Raw genomic sequence first — 13,895 nt, 5'->3', positions numbered from 1 at the left:
TGTACTCTGACAATGACAGGAATGATATCCACAGATTAGGCTCTAGGTCCCGAGGAAGGCTAAACGATATAGTCCATTTAGGCCACGTTTTCATATGCCGAAAACAAGAACAACAATATCAATGACGAAAAACTTTTGTACCCATAATACTATTGGAAAAATAGTGTTTAACATCTACTTGGAATTTTACCCCATAATATCTTCTTGGCATTTTGAGGTATGATTTCTATTAAGACTCACTTTTTATTAGTGAGATGTTATTAGAGATTTGTGTTTTCCTACATAAGTACATAAAAATAAAGTATTAACATGCTCAAAATGATTATGAGGTGAATACAAATTTGTCACCTAAAATTGGCAAAATGAGAAGGAGATTTCATGACTATGTGACAACAAAGTAAGAATTCTTCTAGATTTTGTTGACTGTGTAACAACCAAGCACATTTGCTTGATTCACAAGAACGAATCTGAACATGAATATGTGCTTGATTCAACTACTTGATTGTCAAGCAAAATTTTCCATTAATGCTTAAATTAAATGCATCATAAAATTAATTTTGGGCAGTGACCCTATTGTGTGTGCTTGATTCTCAAACACTTATTATCCGAATTTCTCTTTCTCTTGGTTTCTAGTTGAAGCTCATCTAAGTTCATACCACCTACCGTTGAAGTTATCTTAGTCCCCAGTCAGATCTTGGTGGTGTTCTTAGACATTCATTAGTTTAATGGGAGTAGAAGCAATGTGCTTAGTTATTGTTCATAAATTTTTTTATCTAGGGAGACCAACGTCATTAGCAATCCTCTATTTAAGGAGATAGTGTGATACACTACACTTGGTTTGGTATCAATAGCGTTATTTCTAATACATGTGTTTTATTTTATTTTAATATAATTGTACTCTCTTCTTGTTTTATTTATAAGCAATATTACTAGTCAATTTTCTAACAATCTTAAAACAATTTTTGCTCATTTTGGTGATATTGCTTATTATATTGACATTGTTATTGGCTAATCACTTTATGTGGTACACTCCTCATATATATTGTGACTGTGAAAAAGTGCTTTTGATCAAGTCGTGCAAAATCTCACTAAGGAAGTTTTGTCGAGGAAGCTGAGTTTTAAGTTGGATCATTTGTAACCCCTCCAGCCTATCCTGAAAACTAAATATTTATTTTAAAAACGACTTATTGAATGAGTGCATAGACCCTTCTAGTCATTTCTGAAAATTATCTAAGGTTAGTTGTTTACTGGAAGATTAACACTTTCATTATATAATTTTAAAAAATATGACAACTGAATCCAACATGGATGGTCCATGTGTGATTGTTGAATACCATAATTAAGGAATGGATCTTAATGTGGCTCAAGCGACAACTCTGATGGGGCCAAGTGGCAACTCCTGCTCTGGCAAGAGTGCCAATGATACCTATTTTCTAAGCACCAACTCAACCACCCCGAATTGAAGTTTTCTTCAACAAAGTTATTGTAAATTTAAAGCACTGCAGTATAGCTAGTAGAACACCAAACATGTAACTTAATTGATGCAAAATATTAAAGCCAGATAAATTTACACATATATATAATTAAATAAGGTTTGGGCATAATTAGGGAAAAATGAAAACAACGTCTAGTGTTTGAGAATATACAGTAGATGCAATTAAAAAAAAATTAATAATTATTGATTATGGCATATGGATGACCCATAAAGAGAATGAGCCTCCATTATGGCAACTTGCATGTTCTCCGGAGGCTTCCAATGGCGCTTCCTCTGATTGATGAACCAGTTGTTGATTTGCTTCTGATCCAACCCCGTCAACTCAGCCAAATGAATCTTATCCGTTTCCTGTACATATACATATATACATAAATATATATATACACAAAACCACCATTGTATATATATGTTTCATGATCTAGGACATGTAAACATGATATCACGAGACAATTTTTCAACATGATGAGCTTCATTCTAAGAGCACTGTTACTATAATTAATTATTTATGGTCGCAGAGTATAAGCACATAAATTTTATATATAGTATTGATGAGTTACCGTTGGGTATGGCCATCTGTAGTGCAAGGACCACCAGTCAAGCAGGATTTGGCGAGCTTGTTTGGGTAGTTTTCCTTTCTTCTTCTTCTTAGAGAACTCGTGCTTGAGAGTGCTGATATAACCACTGTACTTGCGTAACAGCTTGTCCTTTAGCTCACGATCTTCTTGTGTGATCATCCGTAGGGTATCCCCTCCCTCCATTTCTCCTCCACTAAGGTCATGCTCCTCCTCTGATGAACCACCACCACCTTCTCCATCTGAAATAATAATAAAGACACCAAGTTAGTTTGTTTCAATAAATTTTCTATTTGTCAAAAAATAAAAAAGGGAATAAGTCCAAGCAAGCAATACTAAAAAGAAAGAAAAGTTATCTAAAGATCTCAGAGAGGAAGACATTTGAAAGACACGAGAGGTTAACTGAAGTGCCAAGAGGGGTTTCGTACGCGAACCCACAGAAAGCTCTCCACGACAAGACCTTGCACCGCCACCCACGCACGCACGCATGCACGAACGACGATGTGATGGAACACAACCAGGCTTATACCACATCAATGCAATGCACGGGGGGGCCCACACACGCACATAAATTAAGGGGGTTACGTTGTGTCGTATCGCGGTCAGTGAGTGGTAATGTAACGTCGTACGGCTATCAAAACGACAAACACTAAGTAAACCCCAACATCGACCAGCTTTAGCCCACTGGGTATTTCGCTACCCTTTAGCCTCGTTTGAATATATTTCTTTCTTTATTTGGTTGGGGAGAAAGAGGGTACGTAGTATATAAAACGTGAAGCAGTACTATGTTATGTTACTACAATATAATAATAGTATTCTCTACAAATAACTTATGACGTCTGTAAGTTTAGATATAAATTCAAATTATTATTTATATATAATTAGTAACGACGCTCTCAAAAGTCATGGAGCTATTACTGTTACTGATAGTAGTTCATTTATACATGCATTAATTATAAATGTATTACATTACCAAGGAGAGCGATGACAGAAGCTAATCACAGCCCGTGAGCACTACTGCTGTCAATTCTAAAAGCTAGCTGTCTGCAGCGGCAACTGCGGGAGTCTATTTGGTCAAAATAAAAATATTTTCAATTAATTAACGCTTAGATTACATTACAATAAAAAAAATTCCTAATGGTTGAAAAATGTTATAACGTAGAAATGGTACAGTAAGAAGTATGAAGTTTCATCTCAAAATCAGTTCAGTTAATAATGAGTAGAGTAACTTATGTTCTTGTAAATAGTATTATGATCTCACATACTTTTTTATGTGTGATTATGATGGTGGCTATTTTTGAAACCAATCTTAGACGACTCGATCGCAAGTGGAAAATAATACATGATAAGAAGCATAAAGTTCTATCTCAAAACTAATGAATAAAGTAACTCATGCTCTTATAAATGTATGATGATCTCACATACTTTCCATCTACAATTCTATTCTCTACCAAAAAGATTAAACAAGCAGGAATGTTCAAGAATAAAAAAGAAAAGCACGAATGTTCAAACCTAAAGGATTTATTTTGGATTTGCATTAATTGAAGGGAGTAAAAGCTGTCTTTAGTAGGAAAGAGGGTGACAAGGATGGATGGAGAATTGGAGAATACGAAGGATTAATGGTTATTCTTTTATGTTATTTGGCACTGCGAGTGAACAGTGAAGTAGGTAGGATTATTTTTTTAAAATATATTTATTATTTAAAAAAAAAAATTTGACTATAACATTTATTTTTGTTTTTTTTTTCTTAAATCCATCATAATAAGTTTGGAGACAATCCATCTCTCTTCTCCTCTCATTTCCTCTCTCTCCTTCTTGCAAAACAAAAAATTCTATCTCTCCCTCCACCCTACAAGGGTCTAGATATAGTAGCATAAAACTACAAAGGTAAATAAAAGTAAAGTACACCAAGATGGAGATGTACCAAGAGCAATGTCTGGATATGATAAGTGACCAAAATAGTACGACTTAATGCACAAAAGCTCAAAACCCTAAGTACTATAGCGAAAACATATTTTGTGGAAGTACACTAGTTTGGGATGATAGGTGATTTTTTTGCAAAATCAATATGTATATGAGTGCCCCCCGGTGCCACACTTTCACTTTTAGACAGTTCCATAGCTAGGAAAACTCACTGGCATTGTCAATTATCAAGTGCCCAAACTTGGATGAAATCAACATTCAAGAAACTGTGCAACTAAAACTTTTCTGGGGACAACTAAAGACAACAATAGAAAGCTAGAGCCAGACTTCAATAATAAATCAATAAACGTTCATATCACTGATGTGCCATTTCAAATATATTTATGTGTTATAAAAAATTTTACTCGATAAAAGAAATTAATGCATTCTGGACACTCAAACCATTCACCTGTCCAAGTATATAAATTATTTGTGTGTGAATGCAATTAAGGCACAACAGCTAGCGATTAACACGTTTGCTATATAATAAGTTTCTTTTGGATCTTTAGGGGGAAGAACATGCCAAACAACTTAACTTATTATAACAATAACATTGATAATCACAGCTTAATCATAACAAAAGTAAAATATGTGATAACACCAGAAAATCCCCCCCACCCCCCCCTCTCTATATATATAATATTTCTAGGGATGTTAATTTAGCTCTTGCCGACCCCTCCCCCCTCTCTCTCTCTCTCTATATATATTATGAGAAATTTTATAGTAAGGATGTCGGTTTAACTTTTACCGGTAAGTGCATCTCTATTTTTTGTATGTAAAGAAATTATAACTCAAATTTGTTTATACGACTGTATAAACTATGTTATTTGAAATTTTTTAAAAATCGATGAAATATCTGCTATATTTATAATATATACTGTCATATAAAAAAATATAGTTATAATTTATCTGTATAATAAAAGAAGAAATGTCACTTGGCTAAATTAGCATCTTTCCAATCACTATATATATTATATGTGAGTGTAATATGTTTGAGGCATAGCGTGAGTATATAACAGAATCTACTAGCTAGGTACGTTACCAAGAAATTTGACACTACAGTAACAATACGAAGAATAAAAAAATGCCTATATATTCATAGAAAATAGTAAGTTTTAAATAATTATGTAGAGAACAAGCCTGCATCAGAAAACCACTCGTATGTAATAAGCCTCAAAAAATCAAAAACATTTCTTCATGATTCTGTTCTCCATAACTTCAATCGGTAACAAAGAGCCCACGTGCATAAGTGATTCAAAAGACCCCTCAAAGTACACATATGTACATATGATATAATATTTGACATCAAAAAAAGCAGTAGCTCATCTCAAAAACTATATATAATATATATTGTTTAGCCTAACGTCTCTCTCAATAATAATCTAAATAATATTATTCATTACTTACTCTATAGCTTTTCACCTTTTAAGGCACTTGCTTCCAAACCAAATCCATATAATCAATTTCCAAAGCCGCACAACTAGGTGGATACATCGCATGATGAAAAGTATAGCTTCTATACTAAAAATAGCGTGATTACCATACTATATGTGTGTAATCTTAATAGCTCTGAACACAAAAGGTAAGACTAAAATAACAATTTCTGCGACAAACTCCATCTGTACCCTATTAAATAAGTGTTCACACAACCTCAAAAGTATTGGAGATCATCAACAGTGATCAAAAGAACATGAGAGATCAACACTACTCACCTAGCACGAGCAAACATGATATTTTGAAAATTTAACTTAATTGTACTTCCATCTGACAATATATATGAGCATATATTTATTTTATTTATATATATATATATATTTTTCATGTTCTCTCAAAGATTCAAGTGGGAATCTATTTTGTGCATATGATGTGGATGATAATAAAGTAATTTTGATCTTATCAACTTGGGTTTAATTACATACGTACTTTTGAACAGCATTTAAAAAAAATTATAAGCAAAGAAAGGGTCTATATATCTATATCTGCATCCGGATCCAGATCCACTCTTAACCCCAAACTCAACTTCGAGACTTATTTTTTTGCCAAAGGAATTTCAAGGCAAAGAATGCAAAAACAGAAATTTATAATGATAACAGGTGATATCATTTATAAGAGTATTTTTTTTACCTGATTTTTACAAGTCTAAATAATAGACCAGCAATATATATATATATATATTTTATAAACTATATTGCTGAAGGACCCTATTATAATATGACACAATTATAGTCAAATCCCTCCCCATTCAATAGTTTAACATTTAATTTAATGTCATATAATTCAACTTCAACATTTAATCACGAAATAATTTCCAACTTATTTATTGTAAACTTAGCTAATATAAATAAAACCCCGAGATGTCAAATCATCCAGCTGTCTAGAAAAACAGAAACACAGTCGTATTGAATAGGGAGGACTCAACGTTTATCTTTATATGCTGTAAGCAGCTCTCTTTCTCATTGCTATATATAGAATTAAGTAACCATACATACAAGAAGCCCTAAATTTACATAGAAAATGTCAAAATCCTATTTTTATTTTAAACATATCTAGGGAATTTAAAATCAACCATCAACATAAACCCTAGAGTTTGGTTAATGATGAATAAAGATTTTATATACCCATATATTTAAATATATACAACTCAACCAATAATCACTGAAACGACCCCTTGTTTCTTAGCGAGAATAAGTGTCAATATTTATTTAATATTCCTTTAATCATCAGAAACCATACTTTTATCAAGCCTGGGAACTACTACAACAACAACAACAACGACAACTATCTCACTGTTCTTCATGTGATCTGACTCTCACTCTCTCTCTCTCATTTTTTTTTAATTAATTTTTATAATAAGAAATCCACATCATAATTCATAAAACACAACCATATTAGGTATAACAAAATGAAAAAGACTTGCACATACATATTTATATATAAAAACGATCAGATTAATACTAGACCTGAAACATAGCTGGTTGAAGTAGTAGTAGTCGTACTGCAACTGAGAGAGTTGAGTTGAGCTTGCATCTCGTTCAAGAAGCTCGTTGCTTCATCAAATGGCCTTAATAGATCCGATTTGTACTTCACTAGTATACCACAGTAACTTTCCTGAAATTATATTAGATTTTAATTTAAAATCAAAGAAAGAAGGAGAATGATGTGTTGACCATCTAGGGTTTCATATCCATTTACACAGTAGTAGAAGAAGAAAAAGAAAATTGAAATCACGAAAATGACCATGAAGTCATCGAGCTCGGGATCCGAAACGACAAAAGTCGAAGCGGCGGTTCTATTATCAGAGACTTCACTTTCTCGCCGGATTTCATCCAACGAGCTTGCCAATTCTGGTGGCGCTCCCACCTGAACCAAATTAATTAATTAAAATTCAGAGCAATAGCAATTTTTACCGTTATTGCACTTAAAAAGAATCCAAAACATGTGGTTGGCTACTGAGAAAATATGAGAGAAAATAGGAAAAAAAAGTACAGAAATGTACGTATTAATCACATTTCAGGTTTTTACCTCCGCAATAAGCGGATCATCGTATAGATAAGTTATTATTATTATAATTTTCTAACATTTTCATTACTTTCTAAATTTATTTATCTTCGACCTTTCGGCAATCGATGTAAGCTTCTAGAAGCTTGGGGTAGAGAGGGTGAGTGGCAATTTTGGCTCTGATTTCGCATGAAACGTCGTCGGAGGTCGCCATTGAGGCAGCATCCGATACCGCCGAAGACGGAGGAGCCGGAAAGATAGAGTCGGATCCGAAAGCATGATGAACCCTATCGTGATCGTCGAAACCAGCAACGGCTTCGAGAGTAGTACTACTCAACAGGTAATCATCCGCCGCCGGAGCAACCAAGCCATGCGGCGGCGCCATTGACGATTGCTCCGAGTAACCGCCTAGGCCGTACAGATCATTATCCATCATGGCTACTCTCTCTTTTTACCGATATACATACATACACACACAATTATATATATAAAATGGATGGAACGAGTGAAGGGCTGAGTTTGGAAGTGTGATGAAGCTAAAGGAAGAGAGAGAAATGGATTTTTATATTTAAATGTAATTTATTTTTTATGATATTAATTGATTAATTAATTGAAATTAAATCATTTTTAATTTTGGATTAGTTTCTGTCTAGGGAAGAGTAAATTTTAGCGTACAAACAAGAAGAAACTGGAGCCTATCTCTCTGAGAGAGAAAAGATGAAAAACTGAGGATAAAAATCGTAGGCGCATATTGGGGCGCGTGAAGTGCACACTCTATTTGACTGTGGTCAAAAAAGTGAGCCCATGTTTTGTCAACGATGCTACTCCCATGAAAGAAAACTGAAAACCCCACTCCACTTTGCTCCCTCCCAATCAAAGCTCTAACTTTTAAAAAAATAAAAATTAATTAATTAAAATATATACAAAAAAAAAAAGTCATTTGAGTTTGCACTGTGAGCACTTGCAATTTGAGATTTATGCAGTTTGACTATTTCTCATGCAAAATATTTTGAACATCACATGATATATGGTCCGATGTGATGTAAATGTAATTCTGATACTTTATTATTATTGGGTTTAAAAAATTTAATAAATAAAATAATTTGAATGAACTCTAAAAAAAGAAAATCCGAAAGAATTTTTATCGTATAAAAATATAAAAAAAATTGTGATATTTTCGTATAGAACGATTTGGAGAAAATACTACTTAATTCTTCTTTTTAAAAAATACTACTTAATTCGAAATGTAAATAGTTCAAATTCACAATGTGTGCTGTGCAATATATATCCTGCACATTTTTTAAAAATTTTGAATTGTTTATTCGGAAAAAAAATTTGTATTTTTTAGAACACACCTGTAAACTGAAATTTCAAAAAATATTAAAAATTATATTTTTGGTACTATAAACTTATCATATATTTTTTTTAAAATTTGTAAAAATGATGTTATAACTACAATGAACGCTCTGTTAAAAAAAAATACTCCAATATATATTTTTGGAGACAGAAATCGGCTAAGAGTTTAAAATAAGAAGTTTTAATCATAGTACTCCTTTAACAAGGAATTAATAACTTTTCAAATAAAAAAATAGAATTATCCATTTTTTAATAAAAATATTAAAAGAAAAAAGGAAAATAGAATAAATAATTACACAAATACTATACCTTTATTAATAAAAAATCATATTTATATTACTTTTGACGTAGAGTCTAATTTGAGAGGGGCTAGAAGGTAAGAAAAATATTGAAGGTGGCCAAATAAATAATTTTTGAAGAAAATTATTAAAACAATTACATCCGTCATTGCTTACAATTGCATTGATATTCATGACTATTAAGTTAGTAAATAATTCGAGTCTTCTGAACAATGGTTATAATGGTGTGTGAAATTAAGTAAATGTCTATATTTTTAATTTTGTAATAAAATAGTCTAATCATCTTTTTAATATTATATATTACTAAATATGTCATTTAATAAAATATTAGTTTGTTCTAAATATTTTAATATTATAGTACACGTATATTAATTTTGTTTAATTAGTTTTTATTTTAAAGTTATTTTGATTTTTTTCGTTTTTTATAAGTTGTTGAATGATATATCATACCACAAAATACATATACTGAGTTGAAAAACAATATGCCAACAATACATACAAAATTATTACTCAAAATGTATATACTATATCATGATACAAAATTATATACTACTATTATGTATAATAAAATAGAAACTAAATATCATAAAAAAAAATTATATATCATACCACAAAAAATATATATATTAGTTGAAAAATAATATATCAACAATCCATAAAAAAAAACTTAAGAAATCAATATAACTTTAAAATAAAAATTAATTAAACAAAACCAATATACATATACTATAATATTAAAATCATATGATTCTAAATAAATAAATAAAATTATAAAAAATGACAATTTAAGCAATCAACAATATAAAATAATTATTTCTTTATAATTTTAGAAATAAAGATATTAGCTTTGTTATGTCATTATTTTTTATCATTTTCTATATTTTATCCAAATAATATTACATGTATAATTTGTTTAGATACTATTATAATCTGGCCCAAACTTTTGAAAAGTCTGTGACACAATTTTGAAATTATGTATTTTTTTAAATAATAATAACACAAAACAATATAACTAAATATTATTTTAAAAAATATATATGGTAAAATAAAGAGTAAGAATTATATAATTGAAGATAGTTTTTTTTGTCCAAATAGACTATCACTAGCCAAATTGAGAGAAAATTATTACAAATTAGACGTCATTGTCTAGCTAGCTAAAGAACATATCCATGGGCCGCCAAAAAAAAAATTACGCTAATCGAAAGGTCAAGAGCTTGAGTCCAAATACGTCCCGCTAATGGCGTAAGAGTTTTGGGAAATACCAAGTCGATTCAATAACACATGTAAGACCAATCTAATAATAATTTGAATACTATTTATTTAATAGTATTATAATATGGCCAAATCTATTACCATAAATTTGTTTGTTGGTCTGAATTTTGAGAAAATTATGGAATACACTGTAGAAAGCAAAAAAAAAATTTGAAATATACGGTTATTTATTTTTATACGTTATTTTATATCAAATTTATGGTATTCAACTCTTATTATTTTAAGGGAATATACTCATTTGGTACCATATGTTTTTGCAAAGTATCATTTTGGTACTCTCTGTTTTCAATAATGCTCATATAGTACTCTGTATTTTAAAATCGTACATATTTGGTACCCTAAACTCAGATTTGATAGATAAAATTTTGTCAATATGATCAAACTGTCATCAGTTATATGTAATTAAATTTAAATTTATAACTTACATAATTGACAGCAGTTTGATTAAATTGATAAAATTTTATCTATCAAATCTGAGTTTAGGGTACCAAATATGTACGATTTTAAAATACAAGGTACCATATGAGTATTATTGAAAACAGAGGGTACCAAAATGATACTTTGCAAAAATATAGGGTACCAAATGAGTATATTCCCTTATTTTAAAGCTATTTTAAAACAAATTTATATTAAAATAATCATAGAAACTTCTTGTATTATTTTGTCTCTCTCTATTTTTACTTTTTCGAAGCTTTTCTCTTTCTTCTTTTTTATATTTGATTTTATTTCTCTCTCATCTTTTCATCTTCCATTTTTTCACTTTTTATACTTTTCATCAGAAAACCTAATTGTTCGGATTTATTTAGTGATTTGAGTTTCTTATCTTTTTCAAATTTGTTTGCCATTAATTATCGAAAAAATGGTTGTCACTCGTTCGGGGATTGCATCTCCTGTTGGGAAGGGTGGTGCAGTTTCTGGCTCAGGTGACTCGAAGGAAGCTGAGAATCAAGAGTCCGTCGAGTCTAAGGGGGAAGCATTGAAGAGTAACATGTAACGCCCTGGATAGTCAAGACCGTTACACTGTGTGTTTACAAATGTGCGAGACTAGCTAATCAAGTCATCTAGTTGGGAACGTGTTATAATAACTAAAGTTGTACTAGGGTTAAAAGATTTCGGTCTCAAAAGTTTCATTTCTTATAATCAAACATTTTTACATGAGATCCCAAAAGTAATAAAGTTAAAAGACAGTTTACAAAATTCAAAACAAAAGTACAGCTACTAGCCACTCTAAGGGCAAAATAGACATTTAGGTTCTCCCCGTCCTGTATCACCCCTCTGCCGTGGCGGCTGATTAGCTGACTATGTACATTCAGCCCCAAAGCTCTCCAACTCAGGATTGGTCCACCTTGCTCTTGCCTTAACCTGCACCACATAGCACCCGTGAGCCGAGGCCCAGCAAGAAAACACAATAACAAAGCATAATCATCAAATAAACAACCAGATAACTCATACAACATACTCATATACTCATCATTCCAGATATTCACATTAATCAAGTATGCAACATACTAAGTACATCACCTCCTATCAATAATCAAATCACATATGATAATCAGGGTTAACACCCTTAGGCCGCACCCTCTGTTTATCCCACTGACTCCTGCCCGCTTAAACCGACCTCAGTGAATATTAAGCTGTCCTCAGCTACCAGTGGTCGAGCCACGCCCTGTGCGCAAATATTGATTACGGCACTCTTAGGCCATTTATCACATGTCCCAAGGCATAACACCATCTATGACATTATACAGATATAGGGAGCACTTAGTCCCAACACAATCACATAATCGGGTGTAGTTTTCTTACCTTTAGATTCGCTAACTGTGTTCAATTTGATCCTCAAGCACGATCCCGTCTGAGCCCTAGCGTACACCTAGTCACAGCCATAGATCAGAATCATCACCAAACCTCAAATCCAAAATCCTAGTCTTGGGACCAATCCCGAGCCCTTAGGAAGCCCTAATTCCACCAAACGGGGTGGTGGAATCAAACCCCGAGCCCCCAAGCAAAAAAACCCTAAGAAATAACCCAAAAACCCATTTATGGAAATAGGGTAGCGCTACAGCGCCCTAAGGAGAGCGCTATAGCGCTACAAACAGAGCCAAAAGGCTCATAAACTTTGGGACCTAGCGTTGTAGTGCCCAGTGACTAGCGTTGTAGCGCTAGTCACAACACAGCCCAGCACAACTCTTTCTCCTTCGAACTTTCCCGAGCCAAACCTTTCCAAAACCCAACCAAACCTCAACCAAACTTCAAAACAAGCCTCCCAACATCCTCAACTCATCCCATAAGTCTCAACCACAAGAGATTCAATCACATGCACCCCAAAACAAAAAATCCACCATGGCTGAACCAAGCTCAAAATCTCAGCAAAACCACAGAAATCACAAAACTTGAAACTAGAGTTTCTTACCTCTGATGGATGAGCTCAACTTAGGTTATCCTCCACACTAGCTTAGCCTGCACCTCCTCAAAGCTTCAGCCTCAACTCCCTAGAATTTCCCATCAAAGCTCAGCTCAAAATACATATTAATACTAAGAACTAGAAACTGAAAAACAACCTTAGACCTTACCTCAAGTGGATGGAATTATCTTGCTAAATCCTTGCTAATTCCTCAAGCTAGACCAAGGACCCTAGCCTCAAGCTCCTGCCCAAACTCTCCCTGAATTTCAGCTCAAAACTCCTTGAAGAAAAGCTTAAACCGAGAGAGAGAAAAATAGACTCTTAATTCCCTTTTTTTTCCTTTTCTTTTCTTTCTTTCCTTCAGACTTCTAAAAACTTCTACATATTCCACTAAGGTATAAAGCCTAATAATACTTATCCCTTATAAGCCAAATGACCATGTTACCCTCCCATAATTCCTAAGCCTCTAAATCAACCTAGGGGCATTTTGGTTTACACCCAATCCCGCTAATTCCTCGAGTGTCTCTAATATTTACCGCTTACTTCCCGACACCTAACTAATCACCAATTATATTCCCCAATATCAAAATAGACTCCAATATATTCTCTAAATTCCCATAAATACCCCCAGGCTCATCCCGAGCCAGGTATAAATCCCCGCCATTACTTTTTTGCTGAACCGCTCACTAGGATCGTCTCGAGTCACAGATTACAAATATATCTACATAATAATGTGGTCTCGACAATTTATCGCATATATATACAGTTATGCCCTCAACGGGCCAAAATTACGATTATGCCCTTCTAACCTAATCAGGGCCTACATGCATACTAATACACATATTCATGCATCACAAATATTCAAATAATCATATAACATGCTTTTAATCATTAAATCACATATAATCTAGTTATGCCCTCCTGGTACACTAATCAAGGCCCTTAAGCCTTATTAGTAATTTTGGGTCGTTACAAAACCTTCTCCGTTGCCTAAAGGCAAAGCTGTTTTGAAGGATTCATTGAATTCTTCCATTCCTAAT

General features: G+C 32.7%; 1 protein-coding gene across 1 annotated transcript; it reads right to left on the bottom strand.

Annotated features, from left to right (window-relative positions):
* Positions 1-1,507: 1,507 nt before the first annotated feature.
* LOC133830290 (homeobox protein knotted-1-like 6) lies at positions 1,508-8,045 on the bottom strand. Its single transcript, XM_062260232.1, has 5 exons — positions 7,643-8,045; positions 7,267-7,389; positions 6,990-7,137; positions 2,053-2,309; positions 1,508-1,843 (listed from the first exon to the last, which is right to left on the bottom strand). The coding sequence occupies exons 1-5, from the start codon at positions 7,961-7,963 to the stop codon at positions 1,676-1,678; spliced, it is 1,017 nt and encodes a 338-aa protein (XP_062116216.1). The 5' UTR covers positions 7,964-8,045; the 3' UTR covers positions 1,508-1,675.
* Between the last annotated feature and the right edge of the window lie 5,850 nt (positions 8,046-13,895).

The sequence above is a fragment of the Humulus lupulus genome, chromosome 4, assembly GCF_963169125.1.
Source record: "Humulus lupulus chromosome 4, drHumLupu1.1, whole genome shotgun sequence".
Classification (NCBI taxonomy): Eukaryota; Viridiplantae; Streptophyta; class Magnoliopsida; order Rosales; family Cannabaceae; genus Humulus; species Humulus lupulus.
The sequence above is the reverse complement of the archived record's forward strand: the minus strand, read 5'-3'. Positions and strand labels throughout refer to the sequence as shown.